Raw genomic sequence first — 19,671 nt, forward strand, 5'->3', positions numbered from 1 at the left:
TATCAGGAACATAAATAAATGACTTTAAGTAAGAAAGAGTGGAACAATGCTAAAAAGGCAGGTGTCAAAGCTGAATATAGAAATAGTTAAACAATGCAAGTGAGATAAATGTAAATAATCAAATGTTTCAGAATGTAGAAATTGAAACAAAAAGGTTTGCTTTTCTTGAGAATTAAAAACAAAATTGATAAGCAGCAGCACAGGCAATTATGTAATGACAAGTGGGTAGTATATTTAGAAGAAGATTGCAGGTCAAGAAGGCCTCCGCCTTCCTAACCTGCAATCTTCTTCCCGACCTCTCTGCCCCCACCCCCTCTCCGGCCTATCCCCCTCACCTTAACCTCCTTCCACCTATCGCATTCCCAACGCCCCTCCCCCAGGTCTCTCCTCCCTACCTTTTTATCTTCGCCTGCTTGGCACACCCTCCTCATTCCTGAAGAAGGCTTATGTCCGAAACGTTGATTCTCCTGTTTCTTTGGTGCTGCCTGACCTGCTGTGCTTTTCCAGCAACACAGTTTTAAGCTCTGATCTCCAGCATATGCAGTCCTCACTTTCTCCTAGTATATTTAGAAATCTTTCTATGTGAGGTCAAAGCCAGATAAGCACACCCAAGGGTTTAAATTAATTATTTTGAGTCATTTGTTTCTCATACACTGTTTCTCAAACCTGGGGACACCTATCTTTTTTAAATCTCTTTTAATCTACTTCAGCATACTACTGATACCTGTCAGACTCTTGTATCGTATCCAAATAGGTCACATTTGTGCGTCAACCCTAATCACTTATGGAAAACATTAAATCTTCTTCTTGGGTTGGAGAGTGGTGCCAGTATGGGGAAGAGGGTGGGAAAAACTCCTTGTTGTGATGCAAGGTAATGGAAACTCTGCTCAATAGTTGGCATGTGTTTTTCTCTAATCTTTTAGTAAATGAAACTGATGAACACCTCAGTGAGACAAGGCTGATGACAAGTTGGGAAGTTGGTTTTTTTTTTGCAGAATTTATACGACCAAAGGCAAGTAACAATTCCAGACTTATTTTAAGCTTCAATAACATTCGTCTAACAATACAAAATAACAAACTTGTCGTGTAATCCTGTATACTAGGCACAGTAGTCACTTTTTGTTTTTTTCCATTTGTTTCAGTTTTTCCATGGAAAACAAACTGGTTGTATGACAAATCCAAGCTCAGGCCATGATGGACCTTGTTGCAGTTATGTTTATACTTTGTTGGTCACCTTGAACATATGGCACTTGACTTCCTCACCTTTGATCGCAGGAAGTGTGTCATCTCACCATACTATTTTGGCAGCTGCTACTGCTGATTGAACAGAATCTAACTACCTAAACCAGAATAGGTGCGAACGATCACTGACGATATTATATTGTATGGGCTGTTTCTATATTGTACGTTCTGCATAACTAGGTCTCTGTCAGAGTTTATCCTCTACAAATCATTGTGCAGACAATTGGTTAAAACCGAGAGAATCCCACATCTCCTCCCACCTTTCTTGTTGATTTAAAAGAAAATGCATGCTTTCTCCTTCATATATTTAATCGACATCTCCCTTGAATGTATCTATACTAATCACTTCAACAACTCTCAGCAAGTTTCACATTCTATAAACCTTTGGGAAATCAATTTTACCTGGATTCTGTATTGATTTTATTAGTGACTACCTTCTGTTTATGGCTCCTTACTGTTGTCTCCTCCACATGTAGAAAGATGTTCTCAGTGTTTATCCGATCAAAGCCTTTCATATCTGAGCTCCATGTTCAATTTTTCCTGATGAATATAATCTCTCGGTTCTGCATTCAATCTGGTAGATCTTTATTGCCTCTGCTTCCTTTGTATTACATGGGGATGAGCACTGTACACAAATTGTAATTAACCAATGCCTAATAGAAACATAGGAAATGGGAGAAGGAGTAAACTATTCAACCTTTTGAGCCTGCTCCGCCATTCAATTTGATCATGGCTGATCATCCAACTCAATACTTTGTTCCGTCTCACTCCACATACACTTTGATCCCTTTGGCCCTCAGAAGTATATCTAAAATCTTCTTGAAACTTGTGCAAGTTTAACATAGATTCCTAGCTTTTCACTTCCATTTATTTAGAAATGAATGTCAGTCCTTGGCTTATTTCAAATCTTGTTCTTCTCAGGTCCTTGTTAACTTGGTAATTCTACATTTAGTGAGTTGTGTATCTCACTCCAAAAGCTCTTTGTTCCTCTGAAACATTTAGCCTCTTCTTATCTAAGGAGCATATTTACTAATGTCGTCTTTCATTTTGTCACAGCCTTCCTCTGTATTAATTATGACTTTAATTTGATGTCATGCAATTGTGATTCTGACCCCAAAGTCCAAATCATTTATGTAGATAATGCACAATATGCTGAACCAAATCATTTGAGAGTGGGTTAGAATTCAATCACATTGTGTTGCCTAGAGCCAAGTATTGGTCATGCCTTTTTGAGATGGCAGAATCACTTTCATAAAGGGTGTTAACAATAAGGTCAGTGCTTGCTATAATAAAACAAAGAATTGCAGATGCTGGCGATCTGATACAAAAACAGAAATTGCTTCCAAAACTCAGCAGTTCTGGCTGTGACTGTAGGAAGAAAGCACAGTTAATATTTCCAGGCTGATGAAGAGTCACTGAACTCTAAACATGTGTGCTGTTTTCTTTCCACAGATACTGTCAGACTTGCTGAGTTTCTCTAGCAATTTGTTTTTGTTTCAATGTTTACATATGCTTTGCACTTGTTTGTTTAGCATTAGTGTGACAATCAATCTATCTGTTTCATTTTACCAACATTATGCACATGCAAAAAAAAAGATTGCAGGCTAATATTTCACAAAAAGTGATAATCAACCTTTATAAAACATTAAATTTCAACTACTTGAAAGTTAATTTACTGATTTTATCGCAAGATTTGTCCAGTTCTTTAAATATACCTTTAGTTACCCTATGGTTTAGTTTCACAAAAGTGTTTTCTTTTTAATTATTTCAAAAGCAATTTGGCATTTATTGCCCATGCCTAACTGTCTTTGAGAAGTTGCCGATGAATTAACTTTTGGAACTATTACCATCAATCTGATTAGGTGCACTTACAGAGCTGTTGAAAGGTAGTACCAGGATTATGACCCAGTAACAATGAAGGAATAATAGTTCTGTGGATCTGGAAATCCGCAATAAAAACAAGAGGTGTTGGAGAAACTCAGCAAGCCTGGCAGTATCTGTGGAGAGAGAAACAGAATTAATGTTTAAGTCCAATACAACTCTTCATTACTTCTGAAGAAGAATCATATTGGACTTGAATCGTTAACTGTTTTTCCCTCCCAGAGATTCTGCCAGACCTGCTGAGTTTTGCTAGCACCTCCTGTTTTTATTATACAACTGTAGTTTCAAGTCAGGATGATCTGTGGTTTGGATGAGAATTTGCAGGTACCATAAAGAAGAATAAACGTGGTGTTCCCATGCATCTTGTAAGTTTGTCTTCTTAAGTAGTGGAGGTAACAAGATTGAAAACTTTTAGATTAGATTCCCTACAATGTGGAAACAGGTCCTTTGGCCCAACAAGTCCACACTGACCCTCCAAAGAGTAACCCACCCAAACCCATTTCCCTCTGACTAATGCACCTAACACTGTGGGCAATTTAACATGGCCAATTCACCTGGACTGCAGGAGGAAACCCACACACACGGGGAGAATGTGCAAACTCCACACAGACAATCGCCCGAGGCTAGAATTGAACCTGGAACCCTGGTCTGTGAGGCAGCAGTGCTAACCACTGAGCCACCGTGCCACCCACAAGCTCTGGTGAAAGAGAATTGACTGGTTGCTACAATGTGTCATAGATTTGGAATACTCTGTCACTTGAATAGATGGAGTGTTGTTAGAGATAATCATAGCACTTCCTGTGACATACATCCATGTAAAGCTATGTAAAAACATTTGGTAATTTTTAAGAGTCCTGTAATCACTTCTCTTTTATGCAAGGTTTGTGAAGGTTTGTAGCTCAGGTTGAGGTTTAGGGTGTAGCTTTGCTCGCTGAGCTGTAGGTTTGATATCCAGACGTTTCATTACCTGGCTAGGTAACATCATCAGTGGCGACCTCCAAGTGAAGCGAAGCTGTTGTCTCCTGCTTTCTATTTATATCTTTGTCCTGGATGGGGTTCCTAGGCTTTGTGGTGATGTCATTTCCTGTTCGGTTTCTGAGGGGTTGATAGATGGTATCTAGATCTATGTGTTTGTTTATGGTGTTATGATTGGAGTGCCAGGCCTCTAGGAATTTGTTTCTTTATTCATTCGCAGGATGTCACTGGTTAGGCCAGCATTTATTGAACATCCTTGATTGCCCAGCGGGCAGTTAAGCATCAGCTGCATTGCTGTGGGTCTAGAGTCACATGCACAGACCAGGTAAGGATGACAGTTTCCTTCCCAAAAGGACATTAGTGAACCAGATACGTTTTCCCAACAATCAACGGTAGATTCATGGTCATCCTTAGAGTCTTAATTACAGTTTTTAAAATTTGAATTAAAATTCCACCATCTGCCATGGTGGGATTCGAACTCTGGTCCCCAGAACGTTATCTGGATCACTGGATTAACAGTCCAGTTGTTGCCTCCCCATGATCGACTCCAGCATTTTCCTGAACTGCTGTTAGGCTAACAGTTCTATCATCCCTAGTTTTCTGCCCCCAGCTCCTTTTTCAAACAATGGGATTTCGTTTGCCACCCACCAATCTGCTGGCCTCATTCCAAAATCTACAGAATATTGAAAAATGACAACCAACACATCTGTTATTTCCATGGCCACCTCCTTTAGAACCCTGGGATATGGATTATTAGACTCTTGGGATTGATCAGTTTTCAGTATCATTGATTTTTTTTTGTTTCCCCAGCGCTACCTTTTACTATTTCTATTCTCCTTCAGGTCCTCCTTCCCAAATGATCCTTGCTTCCGTAGCACTTAAAAGAAAAAAACATAAAGGATAAAGAAAAAAGAACAGTCCAGCACTTAGTGTCATCTTCTGTGAAGACAAAACAAAAGTAATTGTTTAATTGCAATGTCATTTCCTTCTTTTTTCCATGATCAATTCTTCCATTTCGGATGATAAGTGACCTGCGTTTGTTTTCACTAATCTTTCTCTTTTTACATAAAATTCTTACAGTCTGCTTTATGTTCCTTGACAGTTTACTCTCATGCTATTTTTCTTCCATCTTAAACAACCTGTTTGGGCTCCTTTGCAAAATTTTAAACTGCTCGCTGTCCTCAGACTTCTTTTTTAAGCAACTTTAAATGACTCCTCTTTAGATCTAATACTATCCTTGATTTATTTTGTTAACTACAATTTTCCTGTTGTGTTCCTTCTCCAAAAGGTATGCATGACAGCTGTAATGAATACATTTGTCCCTTCAATATTAACCATTGCCTGTTTATAGTCATGCCTTTTAATAAAGTTGCCCTGTGTATTGCCAACCGTGCAATCCTTGCATCTTTGTAATTTCCTTTAGATTTGAATTGGATTACTTGGCTTTCTATCCCAGAGAAGAATTTTATCGTGTTATGAGACATTTTCCAAGTGAACCCTCACTGAAAGATTATTAATTAACCCTTCCCTTGTCACTCCAAAGTGAAATCCTTTCCCACAGCACTTATAAAGACCTTGCAAGGATTTTGGTCCAGTTCTTCAATGGGTGCAAAATATTCAGTTCTTAAAGGGGTACAAAATATTCAGCTTCTTCAGGTCCCATCTTTCTCCAAATTGGTCTCAATGCCTCAAAAATCTAATGATGTGGAGATGCCCGTGTTGGACCAGGGTGCAGAAAGTTAAAAATCACACAACACCAGGTTAATGTCCAACAGGTTTATTTGGAAGTACCAGCTTTCAAAGTGTTGCTCCTTCATCAGCTAACCAGTGGGGCAAGATGATAAGACATAGAATTTATCGCAAAAGATCATGGTGTCATGCAAGTAAAATGATATATTGAACAAACCTAGATTGCTGTTAAATCTTTCATCTTTTAGAGCGGGTTGCGGGTTTCAGTTCATTAATATGTAAATCCCAGAACTTCTTTTAAATCCTATTCCCTTGATAATTTAAGGCTTAATGATAAAAGGTGACATCTCAGCTCAGACAATGTATTAAAGGTGTGAGGTTAGCATCTGTCTGTATCTCAATCTTGAGTCAGACAGGTTCTACTTCCAAAGTAGGAATTTATAAAATGTTGGATGAATTGAGTGCTTGTATGTTGTGTGCTTTTTGAGCAAAAATATAATTCTCCATTCTTTTACCAATTAAGTACAATTTAAAAGTAAAATACTGCAGATATTGGAAATCTGAAAATGCACAGAAAATACTGGAGAAACTCAGTAGATTTGGCAGCATCTGTGGAGAGAGAAAAACAGAGGTAAAATTTTGAGTCTGGTATGACTCTTCTTCCGAACTCAGAGATGCCTATAATCTTAGCTGGGTTTGAAACTTCAAGGATAGAACTTCAGTTTGCATCCGTATGAGCTAAGGTGGAGTCAGAGACGGTCACTGAGGAAGGAGTTGTGGCTGTGAAAGCAAGTTTTGGCAAATACTTTGTCAAAACATTAGGAGAGAGTTGGAAGCAATGGAGGTAAACAAGTTGAAAGGTATCAACAGAAAACCAGTCGGCAATGGGAGCAGAACTTCTTCTAGATGGGCATACCTGAGACAGAAGTTGTGAGTTTTGAAGGACAGAACATCATCTGTTCTGCAGAACACTCGTGTTGTATTCAGTGTTATTGCTGTTTCTCTTGCCTTAGATGTTGCCAGACCTGCTGGCCTCCTCCAGCATTTTCTGTACAAGTTTCAGTACAAGTTTACACTGCACAAAATGGGCTTTCTCCTTTAAATAGCAGTAAATGCAACCGAGAAATCGGAGTAAGAAATCGGAAATCAGCCCTGACCCAGTGTTACATTTGTCACTGAAATGACATTATTTTACTATGCAAATCCTTGAGTTTAGTGATTCTTGGTGCTGCCTGGAGGAAAATCTGGGTCTGGAGTGTAATATTCTGAGGCAGACAGCAGCCAAAACTGGGCCTGCAATTGCCTTGCAGATGGGAGCAGGTAAGACAGCTAAGGGCCAGCAGCCACATGGTAAATATGAATGACTGAATAAATAAAATATTTGGTCACACACTTAATCTTAGTGTGAATGACCTTTTTACTTCAATAACTTAATTCATCAGCAGTTTCACCTCATGGTTCCTCCCACAATGTTTCCAATGGGTGTGCTCTGATGTGCCCTTGACCATTCACTGTCCCTTTGTGCTGTCTTGAAAATGTATTTCTGGTCCTTTCTAATACATTAACGAGATCTTCAAGGAGCTTTACAGTCAGTTAATTGGATACAAGTGGGTTACCAACACCACCAGCCCCTCTCCTTGCTTTGAAAATTGCAATGTGCTCAGAACGTAATGCAAGTTGAATGGAGTATTTGGGTGCACTGTTATCAAAGCAGCCTGGAGCTGATCTTATTGCCATAGACCATAAGACATAGGCCATTCAAGCCATTGAGTCTGCTCTGAGATTCAGTGGCTAATCTGATAATCCTCAACTCCACTATTCTGCCTTATCCCCATAAATCTTGATTTTGTCACTGATTAAAAATCTTTCTCAACTTTGAATATACTTAACTAGATAGCCCTCTGTGGTATAGAATTCTCTTGATTCACAAATGTCTCAAAGAAATTCGTCATCTCTGTTTTAAATGTGTGGCCCCTTATTCCTGGTGTATAACCTCTAGCCCAGATTCACCGAGAGTTAGTTTGAAAATCTAGGCTTTTTATTTGAGAAATTATAGTGTATAGTTGTTAAATTTAATTTGTGAAGTATATATTCACGCAAACTTGAATGTTCATTCAAATTTTATGGTTTAACGAATTGAAAGGGATCGCTCACACTTGTCTTAAATTTTTCCTGTGTTTTCACGTCAGTCTGAAAGTAAATTATAATGAAAATTTGTTGAACTTTGATGTAGAGGAGTCAATACAATAAAGGGATTCAATAACTTTATTTAAAAAAAAATACAGTATTCTGAAAAGAAGACTTTAAAACATAGGCTGAATGGCCTAATTTCTGCTCTTAGCAAGCCTGCTCCACCATTCAATCATGGCTAATAAATTTCTCAACCCCGTTTTCCCACTTTCTGCCCGTAACCCTTGAATCACTTGATAATCATGAATGTATCTATCTCAGTCTCAAATATACACAATGACCTGGTCTCCACAGCGTTCTGTTACAATGAATTCCATTGATCCACCACTCTCTCTGGCAGAACAAGTTTCTCCTTATGTGCGTTCTAAAAGGCCTTCTTTTCACTCTAAGGCTATGCCCTCAGGTCCTAGTCTCTCTTACCAATGGAAACATATTCCCAACATCCACTCTGTCCAGGCTATTCAGTATTCTGTAAGTTTCAGTAAGATCCCTCCCTCATCCTTCTAAACTCAGTTGAGTATAGACCCAGAGTCCTCAAACGTTTCTCATATGTTAAGCTTTTCATTCATGGGACCACTCTTGTGAACCTCCTCTGAACACGGTCCAGAGTCAGTACATCCTTCCTGCGACATGGGACCCAAAACTGCACATAATACTCCAAATGTGGTCTGACAGGAGCCTTATAGAGCCTCCGAAGTACATCCCTGCTTTTATATTCAATTCATCTCAAAATAAATACCTGTATTGCATTTACCTTCCTATCTACTGACTCAAACTTGAGAGAATCGTGGACTAGGACTCCCAAGTCTCGTTGCACTTAAGACTTCTGAATTTTCTCCCCATTTAGAAAACAGTCCATTCCTCTATTTTCCCACCAAAGTGCATGACCTCCCACTTTACCATGTTGTATTCCATCTGCCACTCTCCTAATCTGTCCAAATCCTTCTGCAGCCTCCCCGCATCCTCAGTGCTACCTGGCCCTCTACCTATAAATGTATCATCTGCAAACTTAGCTAGAATGTCCTTAGTTCCTTCACCTAGATTATCAATGAATAAATTGGGAAGTTGAGATCCCAACACCGAGCCTTGTGGAACATCACTTGTCATCGGCTGCCATCCTGAGAATGACCCTATTATCCCCACTCTCTTCTTTCCGCCAGTCACCAAGCTTCTATCAATGCTGACACCTTGCCTTTAACAGCATGGGCCCTTACCTTACTCAGTAGCCTCCTGTGTGGCACTTTGTCAAAAGCCTTCTTGAAGTCCATGTAGATAACATCCATTGGCTTTCCTTGGTCTAACCTGCTCATTACTTAGAGTCACAGAGACATGGAAACAGACCCTTCGGTTCAACCTGTCCATGCCAACTAGATATCCAACCCAGTCTAGTCCCACCTGCCAGCACCTGGCCCATATCCCTCCAAACCCTTCCTATTCATATAACCATTCAAATGCCTCTTAAATGTTGCAATTGTATCAGTTTCCACCACTTCCTCTGGCAGCTCATTCCATACACGTACCACCCTCTGTGTGAAAAAATTGCCCCTTAGGTCTCTTTTATATCTTTCCCCTCTCAACCTAAGCCTATGCCCTCTAGTTCTGGCCTCCCCGACCCCAGGGAAAAGACTTTGTCTATTTACCCTATCCATGCCCCTCATAATTTTGTGAACCTTTATAAGGTAATCCCTCAGCCTCCAACGTTCCAGGGAAAACAGCCCCAGCCTGTTCAGCCTCTCCTCGTGGCTCAAATCCTCCAACCTTGGCAACATCCTTGTAAATCTTTTCTGAACCCTTTCAAGTTTCACAACATCTTTCCAACAGGAAGGAGACCAGAATTGCACGCAATATTCCAACAGTGGCTTAACCAATGTCCTGTATAGCTGCAACATGACCTCCCAACTCCTATACTCAATGCTCTGACCAATAAAGGAAAGCATACCAAAAGCCGCCTTCACTATCTTATCTACCTTCACTATCTTATCACTTTCAAGGAGCTATGAACCTGCACTCCAAGGTCTCTTTGTTCAGCAACACTCTCTCTAGGACCTTATCATTAAGTGTATAAGTCCTGCTAAGATTTGCTTTCCCAAGATGCAACACCTCACATTTATCTGAATTAAACTCCATCAGTTACCTCTCGGCCCATTGGCTCATCTGATCAAGATCCTGTTGTGATCTGAGGTAACCTTCTTTTCTGTCCACTACACCTCCAATTTTGGTGTCATCTGCAAACTTACTAACTGTACCTCGCATCCAAATCATTTATGTAAATGACAAAAAGTAGAAGACCCAGCACCGATCCTTTTGGCACCCCACTGGTCACGGGCCTCCAGTCTGTAAAACAACCCTCTACCACCACTCTCTGTCTTCTACCTTTGAGCCAGTTCTGTATCCACATGGCTAGTTCTCCCTGTATTTCATGAGATCTAACCTTGCTAACCAGACTCATATGGGGAACTTTGTCGAACGCCTTACTGAAGTCCATATAGATCACATCTACTGCTGCCCTCATCAATCCTCTTTATTACTTCTTCAAAAAACTCAATCAAGTTTGTGAGACATGATTTCCCACACACAAAGCCATGTTGATTATCCCTAATCAGTCCTTGCCTCTCCAAATACATGTACATCCTGTCTCTTAGGATTCTCTCCAACAACTTGCCCACCACCAATGTCAGGCTCACTGGTCTATAGTTCTTCAAAGGATTCTAGTAGATTTGTCAGGCATGACCTCCCCTTGATGCAACCATGCTAACTTTGCCCTATTTTACCATATATTTCCAAGTATTCTGAAATTGCATCCTTTTACAATAGATTCCAGAATCATTCCCACAACCAAGGTTAGGCTAATCGGTCTGTAAGTTTCCATCTTTTGCCTTACTCCCTTTTTTTAAACAAGGGGTATCACGTTAGTGACTTTCCAGTCCTCTGGAACCCTCCCTGATTCTAGTGATTCCAGAAAGGTCATCACTAATGCCTCCTCAGCTATCTCCCTTTGAACTCTGTCTATCTGGGAGAAAGTTAGGACTGCAGATGCTGGAGATCAGAGTCAAAAAAAGTTGTGCTGGAAAAGCGCAGCCAGTCAGGCAGCATCCGAGGAGCAGGAGAGTCGCTGTTTTGAGCATAAGCTCTTCATCAGATTCCTGATGAAGGGCTTATCCTCAAAATGTCGACACTCATGCTCCTCAGATGCTGCCTGACTGGCTGCGCTTTACCAGTACCACAATTTTTGACTGTAGTCCATCTGGTCCAGGTGATTTATCCACCTTCAGGCCATTCAGTTTTTCTAGCACTTTCTCCTTGATGATGGCCGCCATACTCAGCTCTCCCCCTTCATTCTCTTGATTTTATGAGATATTACTCTGTGAAGATTGACGCAAAATAATTATTGAGTTCCTCAGCCATATCCTTGTTCCCCACTACTATCTCTCCAGCATTATTTTCTAGCAGCCCACTACCCACTTTTTCCTCTCTTTTGCCCTTTATATATCTAAAGAAACTCATATTGTATTCCTTTACATTACTGATTAGCTTACCTTCATACTTAATCTTCTTCCTCCTTATTTTTTTTTTGTTGCCCTCTGTTGATCTTTGTAAGCTTCCCAATCCTCTGGTTTCCCACTGCCCTTCACCACATTACATGCTTTCTCTTTTGCTTTTATGCTATCCTTGACTTCCCTAGTCAGCCATGATTGCCTCACTCTCCCTATACCATGCTTTGTTTCCCTCGGGGTGAATCTCTGTTGTGTATCCTGAAATACTCCCAGTAACTCATGCCATTGTTGTTCCACTGTCTTTCCTGCTGGGCTCCTCTCCCAGTCAAGTTCTACCCAGCTCCTCCCTCATACCTCTGTAGTTGCCTTTATTCAGCTGTAATGCCATTACCTCTGATTCTATCTACTCCCTCTCAAATTGCAGAGTAAATTCAATCATATAATGACCACTGCCTCCTAAGGGTTCCTTCACCTTAAGCTTCCTTATCAAGTCTGCCTCATTGCACAACACTAAATCCGATATTTCCTGCTCCCTAGTGGGCTTCACCACAAGTTGCTCCAAAAAAAACCATCTTGTAGATGTTCCACAAATTCCTTTACTTGCAATCCATTAGCAACCTGATTTTTCCAGTCCATCTGCATATTGAAATCCCCCAGAATTTGCCTTTCCTACAAATCATAGAATCCCTACAGTGTAGAAACAGGCTCTTTAGCCCAACAAGTCCACACCGACCTTCCGAAGAGTAACCCACCCAGATCCATTCCCCTGCTTTTACCCCTAACTGATGCACTTAACCTACACATCCCTGAATACTATGGGCAATTTAGCATGGTCAATTCACTGAACCTGCAGATCTTTGGATTGGGGGAGGAAACTAGAGCATCCGGAGGAAACCCACGCAGACATGTGGAGTATGTGCAAACTCCACACAGACAAGTCACCTGAGGCTGGAATTGAACCTGTGACCCTGGCGTTGTGAGGTAGCAGTGCTAACCACTGAGCCACCATGTCACCTCTTTTCTATCACCTGGTGTATATTGCACCCAGATCCTGACTACTGTTTGGAGGCTTGTTCATAACTCCAACTATGTTTTATTTTACCTTTACGGTGCCTCAATTCTACTTACACAGATTCTACACCATCTGACCCTACTTTGTTTCTTACTATTGATTTAATTTTACTTTGTACGAACAAGGCAACCCCACCACTCTGCCCACCTGCCTATCTTTTTGATAGGATTTATATCCTTGAATCATGAGTTCCCTATCCTGATCCCCTTGCAGCCACGTCTCTGTGATGCCCACCACGTCATACCTGCCGATTTTGATCTAAGCCTCAAGCTCATTTACCTTCATCCTTATACTGCATGCTCCTCTTCCAGTCAAGTATTACACCTTCATTCCTGTATTAACCGACCCCCTTCTCATAGTCATTTGTTTATCCAGTGTGCTTGAAATTTGATTGCTAACCCTTTCAATACACTCTGTCCTATTTATGTCTGTGCTGGAGAGTTTAATAACCTCTCCTAAGTTTTGCATTCTTATCTCATCCTTTAATTCAGGTTTTCTAATTTCCCCTACAACTGAACCCTCATTGTCCCCTCCCCTATTTAGTTTAAAGCCCTGTCTACAGTCCTAGTTATGCGATTCACTAGGACTGTGGTCCCAGCATCATTCAGTTGAAGACTGTCGCATCAGAACTGGTTTCTTCTTCCCCAGTGCTAGTGCCAATGTCCCATGAATTCAAATCCGTTTCTTCCACACCAGTCTTTGAGCCAGGCATTTACTTGCTTGATCTGACTGACACTGTGCCAATTAGCTCATGGCTCAGGTAGTAATCCAGAGATTATTACCTTTTTTGTTCTGCTTTTTAATTTAGTTCCTATCTGTTCATATTTCCTTAGCAGAACCTCTGCCCTAGTTTTATCAATGTTGTAAGTATCTACGTGGACAACGACCAAGAAATCTTACCCTTCCACTCCAAGTTCCTCTGTAGCCCAGATGAGATATCCCAAACCCGAGGAGTAGGCAGGCAACACGACCTTTGGGGCACTCGATCCTGGTCACAGTGTCTATGCCTCTAACTATACTATCCCCAATTACAACAACATTTCTCTTCTCTGCCCCCACTTGAATGGCTCCCTGCACCATGGTGCTATAGTCAGTCATTCATCCTCCCTGCCGTCCCCATTCCTGTCCACACAGGGAACAAAACTCTTGAACCTGTTGGACAAGGACAGGGGCTGAGGCTCCTACAACTCTACCTCCTGGATCCCTTGACCTGCCTCACTCACAGCCATACCCTCCTGTCCCTGACCATTGACCAAATTCAAGTTGGTTAGTCTAAGGGTCTAAACTAACTGTCTCCTGAAACGCAGTGTCAGGTAACTCTCCCTCTTCCTGATGTGTCATAATGTTTGAAGCTCAGACTCCAGATCATCGACTCTGAGCTGGAGTTCTTCCAGCAACCAGCATATACTACAGACATGGTCACTGGGAAATTGAGAATAAAGTGACAAAGAAATATTAAGGCTTCCTGTACTGAAGGCCAATGACCATTGTCCCTGGGCTAGTAGTCCAGAGGCTGAATCTAGTACCCTGGTGATGTGGGTTAAATCCTCACATAACAGTAGTGAAATTTAAATCTGGAATTTGCCAAATAGTGACTTTCTTTTCACTCTTGTTCACATTACCAACACATCTGGTTCACTAATGCCCTTCAGGGAGGGAAATCTGCTTTACTACACGAGGCTTCCGACACGTAAGTGCCCTCTGGACATTTAGGGATGGGCAATAGCTACTGAACTGCCCAGGAGCATCAGCATCCCATGAATGAATGAAAACAAACTTAGTTTATTTCATTTATTTCTGTGAGTCTATCCAGTTCTGATCTCAACATCACGATATTTATTTATTGCAGGCTGCAAATTTTATTCTTCCATCAGATATGAAGTAGGCCATATCGTATACTGCTCACTGAAGTGTCGAAGTTTAAAGCAACTGTATTAGTAAGAAAATCAGGGAAAAAGTCAATTATTGACTTGATGTGTACCTCCAAAAGGGAATGCATTTCGTTACCATAAGGCTCAATGTATTTTCTGGAAAATATTGTTTATGTGAAAAAGGTCTCCAATTATTTTACATATGAATTTGAAACAAAATCACAGCACAAATAGTTTTGGCAAAAGAACTTTATTACTCGCAATCTTTCAAACTAAAAATGTATGTGAAAATCCGTTTCAAAACTAAAACTAATTCCATTTTGCAATAGTCAGTTGGTAGTGCAGAACTTTAATATTGCTGATGCATGTCATAGAATCATAGAATCCCTACAGTATGGAAGCAGGCCATTTGGTCCGCCAAGTCCACATTAACCATCCGAAGAATGTCCCATCCAGAACTATCCCCCCATCCCAACCTTTTGCCCTCCATTTTGCATGGCAATCCACCTAACCTACACATCCCTGGACACTATGAGCAATTTAGCTTAGCCAATCCACCTATCCTGCACACTTTGGAAGGAAATCAGAGCACTCGGAGGAACCCCACGCAGATATGGGGAAAGTGTATAAATTCCACAAACTGCCCAAGGGTAGAATCAAACAGAGAATCCTGGAACTGTGAGGCAGCAATGCCAACCACTGAGCCACTTTGTTGGCGAATTGGCTTCATGTCCCTTTTTACAACAAGCTTGCAACAGTTATTTGAGCCTAATACTGTTTTCCACAAGCAATATAGAGTACAAATAATTGGATAACTCAATTAAATTGAGGTAAATAATAGGTTATACAAATGCAATGGATACAACATATTGTTTGAATTCTGTAGTTGAGTCATAGATGAATTAGACGGTAATTTCAACCTGTATTTAACAGGTCACGTTACTTCCCAATGTTCCAGGTAGAATTAGTGGTCAAGTTACTGTTGGATCGAAGCCTCCACTTCACATCATCACCTTTTTACCTAGCCTGGTCATTTTAGATCTTAAGGCTGTTGATTGAGGGAACAACAAAGATGAATATAGTTACTTACATTTATAGAAAATTTTCACAGTTCACAAAATGTTAAGACTAAATTCAGTAGAAAGAAAGATACATACCACAACATCGCGTTGACATCTTATGCACATTGTTAGTTGTGAAAAGCCTGAAAGCTGGCATGCATTAACAGCACAGAAATATTATATGTAAAAGATTAGAGAAGTTAGAATTCTTGTTGAAGGCAAGAAAATACTAAGAAATATTCTAAGTTCTTATTGCAGAAAATATTTTTGAATTATCAAGCTTTTCAATTCACATTGTGTTCTTTGGGTTTAAGATGTAATCAGTTATAGTTATATACAATGTCTGTAAAGATATAATTGAAATCTTCATTCTAGGTGGACTAGAAAGAAGTAAAGTTAAATATTTGTCTGGCCAGCTGCTTGGGCTTTACAGCTGAAGGTTATTATTAGTTTTGTTGATCAAATTGAATAAAATACAAATTGACTAATCTTTATTTGTCATATTATTTGATACTCACTCATTAATATAGATTATTATTTTGGATATTTACTCACAACTTTAAAGCCAATTCAAGAGGTTTATTTTTTTAACTATACATTTATTGTTAATAGGTCATCTTGGATTTTTTCTGAGGGAATTAGTTGTGGGATTAGAACTCAATCCCCCTGCAAATTATGATCTGTTTCGAGGTGCAAAGAGGAACTCCCAGGAGGGTGTATTTGAAGGAAGTGATTCAAGAATACTTCTACATTTCACCTTATTAATCCCAAAATACAAATAATAAAGCTAGAGACAATCAAGGGAAAACAGCCAGTGTGTTTATTCCTTTCAGTTCAGGAGGTTTCTCAGATTTCTTATATAACCTTTAAAAGGAATATTTTAAATATAGTTAAGTAGTTAGAAAAAAAGGAAAAAAATGTTTAAATGTGTCGCAGAATCCTAATGCAACATATTATTAATTTGATTGTGTAAAGGTAAGTGAAATCCTCAAAAGGGCAAAACATTTTGCTCTGTGGCAACTAAAATAAATACAATTTGCACACAACATTAGCTCATCTGAATTTCTGTTGTGGTATAAATTGTTTTTCTTATTTTAGTCACATATTCAGTTTGAGATAATGGTGCACTTCCATTGTAGTTTAAATCCTAAGCTAATGGTGCTGAACTGATGGATTCCTGGGAGTTCCTCTTTGCACCTAGAAACCGATCATAATTTGCAGGGGGATTGAGTTCTAATCCCACAACTATTCATTCAAAGTAAATCCACTAAAGAAAATCTAGCGTGTTTGCACATTCATTCCCTCAAGCGTGGCTACATAATATTAAAGTTCACTGACTGTCTTTGCAAAATCTGCTCTGTGACATTTTAATTCATTTAATGAAAGCAGCAGGTGTTTGATGTTAAACTATTCATAAATCCTGTTCTCATAGATTTTAAAAGGTATTGCAGGTATTTTCTGAAGGCATGTCACAACCCGCAACAACAATCCATTTTTCCGTTGTAGAACATTTATTGGAAAGCCAAAGAAGTGGTCATACACAAAATACGGAATAATTAAATCATGGGCTGCATTAAAAACACAGATAGTTAGTACATCATGTCTCTGTTGATTTACATTCAGTGCAGTAAATAGAGTTGGTCAATTTGAAATTAACACGTAATCAACGTATACAGGACCATCACTATTCTAATAGCTAACCTCATGGTTTGTGAAGATTAAATGGAAAAATATTTAATTCTCAGTGCCACTGGTGATTAATACTTAAGTGTTTATTATTGCCACTGTAATTATAGATCACCTTTTTTAAAAAAAGTAAATTGACTCATGATGAATTGTTCCATATCTCTCCACATTCATTGACCAATGATGGGGAGATTGGTATGGGGATATAAGGTGAAGTCGCTATAATCTTAGTGGACCTTAGGGCTTCTGTCTCATTAGAAAGAGACAGTGAGTGGGGGTTTAAACTGAGGGTCACCATAAGCGAGAAGAGAGGTTGAAATGGAGAGTCTTTCATATTGACCTTGCCATAAATTGAACCCATGCTCTTGGCATTATTCACCAGCTGTCCAGCTAACTGACCCACTATGGTAAATATACCTCCTTTTGTGCAGAACATAACTTTGTTTTGGCTGACAGCACAAGAACACAAATGCAAGGCTTTGAAAAAAATTGTCATGTACATTTTAATGCATGTACATCAAATATGCAACGAAAAGCAGAATGATGTCAAAATGTCAAAAGGTTCCCTGACTGATTACAGGCAACATTTGCAACAAGGAATATAGCATTCCCTTACTCTTCACTGCAGCTACTATGTCTATCCCTTTAAATAGCTCCTTGAAAGTAGAGTTGCAGTTAGACAGGATAGTGAAGAAGGCGTTTGGTATGCTTTCCTCTATTGGTCAGATAATTGAGAACAGGATTTGGGAGGTCATGTTGCAGCTGTACAGGACATTGGTTAGGCCACTGTTGGAATATTTTGTGCAATTCTGGTCTCCTTCCTATCGGAAAGATATTGTGAAACTTGAAAGGGTTCAGAAAATATTTACAAGGATGTTGCCAGGGTTGGAGGATTTGAGCTATGGGTTGAATAGGCTGGGGCTGTTTTCCCTGGAGTGTTGTAGGCTGAAGGGTGACCTTATAGAGGGGTATGGATAGGATAAATAGACAAAGTCTTTTCTCTGGGGTGGGGGAGTCCAGAACTGGAAGGCATAGGTTTAGAGAGGGGAAAGACATAAAAGAGACCTAAGGGGCAACTTTTTCACGCAGAGGTTGGAATGTGTATGGAATGAGCTGCCAGAGGAAGTGGTGGAGGCTGCTACAATTGCAATATTTAAAAGGCATCTTGATGGATATATGAATAGGAAGGGTTTGGAAGGATATGGACCAGGTGCTGGCAAGTGGGACTAGATTAGGTTGGGATATCTGGTTGCCATGAATAGATTGGACATCCATGCTGTACACCTCTATTATTCTATGACTCTATGAATGGGTATGATCTAATTGCCATTACAGAAACATGGGTGCATCATGACCGTGGGAAATGAATATTCAAAGATATTTGACATTCATAAAGGACAGTAAAGAAGGAAATGACGAGGTGATGTAGTCATAATAAGAGATGGGTATATGTTCATTAAGAAGGGGGATCTCTGTTCTGAAGAACAATGCGTGGAATCTGATTTGAGTTGAGAGTGTGGTGCTGGAAAAGCACAGCAGGTTAGGCAGCATCTGAGGAGCAGGAGAATCAAATCAGATTCACCAGGAATCTTATGCCTGAAACTTTGATTCTCCTGCTCCTCGGATGCGGCCTGACCTGTGCTTTTCCAGCACCACACTTTTAACTGTGATTTGCAGTCCTCACTTTCTTCTGGAATCCTGGTAAAGCTAAAAAGCAATGAGCGGCAGCAGACATTGGAGTTATTTATAGTTATAATGGTGGTGTGAACATGGCATTAATCAAGAGATGAGAAAAACATGTAGCAAGGGCTAAGCAGTAATCATGGGTGATTCAATCTGAGCACTAAACCAACTGAGCACTAAAGCCGTGGACAATGGGCTTCTTGAGTGTGCTACAGGTTGTTTTCTAGAACAGCGTGTTGAAGAGCCAAATAGAGGGCATTCTACTTTAGACCTAGGATTATGTACCGAAAAAGAGCTAATTAACCATCATGTTGTAAAAGAGCCTTGAGGGTTGAGTGACCACAATATAATAAAAATTTACATTGTATTTGAAAGTGAGGTAGTTTATCTGAAGCAAGAGTGTCAAAGTTGAATAAGGTAAATTATGATGGCATAAGGCATAAATTGGATGAGGTGGAGAGGTTACAGTGGGTCCTCATTGATAAGATGCAGAAGTCTAACTTACAGGCGCAGCAAGCTATTAGGAAGACTAATGGAATGTTAGCCTGTATTGCAAAAGGATCTGGGCAAAGGAGGTGTGAAATCTTGCTTCAATTGTATATGAGCTTAGTCAGATAATCTAGAGTGCAGTTTTGATCACCTTATCTGAGGAAAGCTTGCCCATGCAAGGAGTACAACAATGTTTCATCCAGCTTGTTCCTGGGATGGTGGGATTGTCCTTTGAAGAGAGATTAAGAAAACTAGGCCAGTATTCTCTAGAGATTTGAAGGAAAGGTGATCTCCTGGAATCATACAATTTGTACAGTGCAGAAAGAGGCCAATTGGTC

At 40.0% G+C, this 19,671-nt stretch overlaps 1 protein-coding gene across 5 annotated transcripts in view; it reads right to left on the reverse strand.

Annotated features, from left to right (window-relative positions):
* Window positions 1–14,648: 14,648 nt before the first annotated feature.
* The window catches only part of LOC140480038 (palmdelphin-like), a 104,670-nt gene continuing 99,647 nt past the window's right edge, over window positions 14,649–19,671 (reverse strand). For all 5 annotated transcript variants that reach the window (XM_072574587.1, XM_072574589.1, XM_072574586.1 and 2 more), the window contains exon 9: window positions 14,649–15,462. In XM_072574587.1, the coding sequence (XP_072430688.1) occupies window positions 15,416–15,462 (47 nt within the window). In that variant the 3' untranslated portion in view covers window positions 14,649–15,415. The remainder of the gene's footprint in view (window positions 15,463–19,671) is intronic.

This window comes from Chiloscyllium punctatum, chromosome 7, assembly GCF_047496795.1.
Source record: "Chiloscyllium punctatum isolate Juve2018m chromosome 7, sChiPun1.3, whole genome shotgun sequence".
Taxonomy (NCBI): domain Eukaryota; kingdom Metazoa; phylum Chordata; class Chondrichthyes; order Orectolobiformes; family Hemiscylliidae; genus Chiloscyllium; species Chiloscyllium punctatum.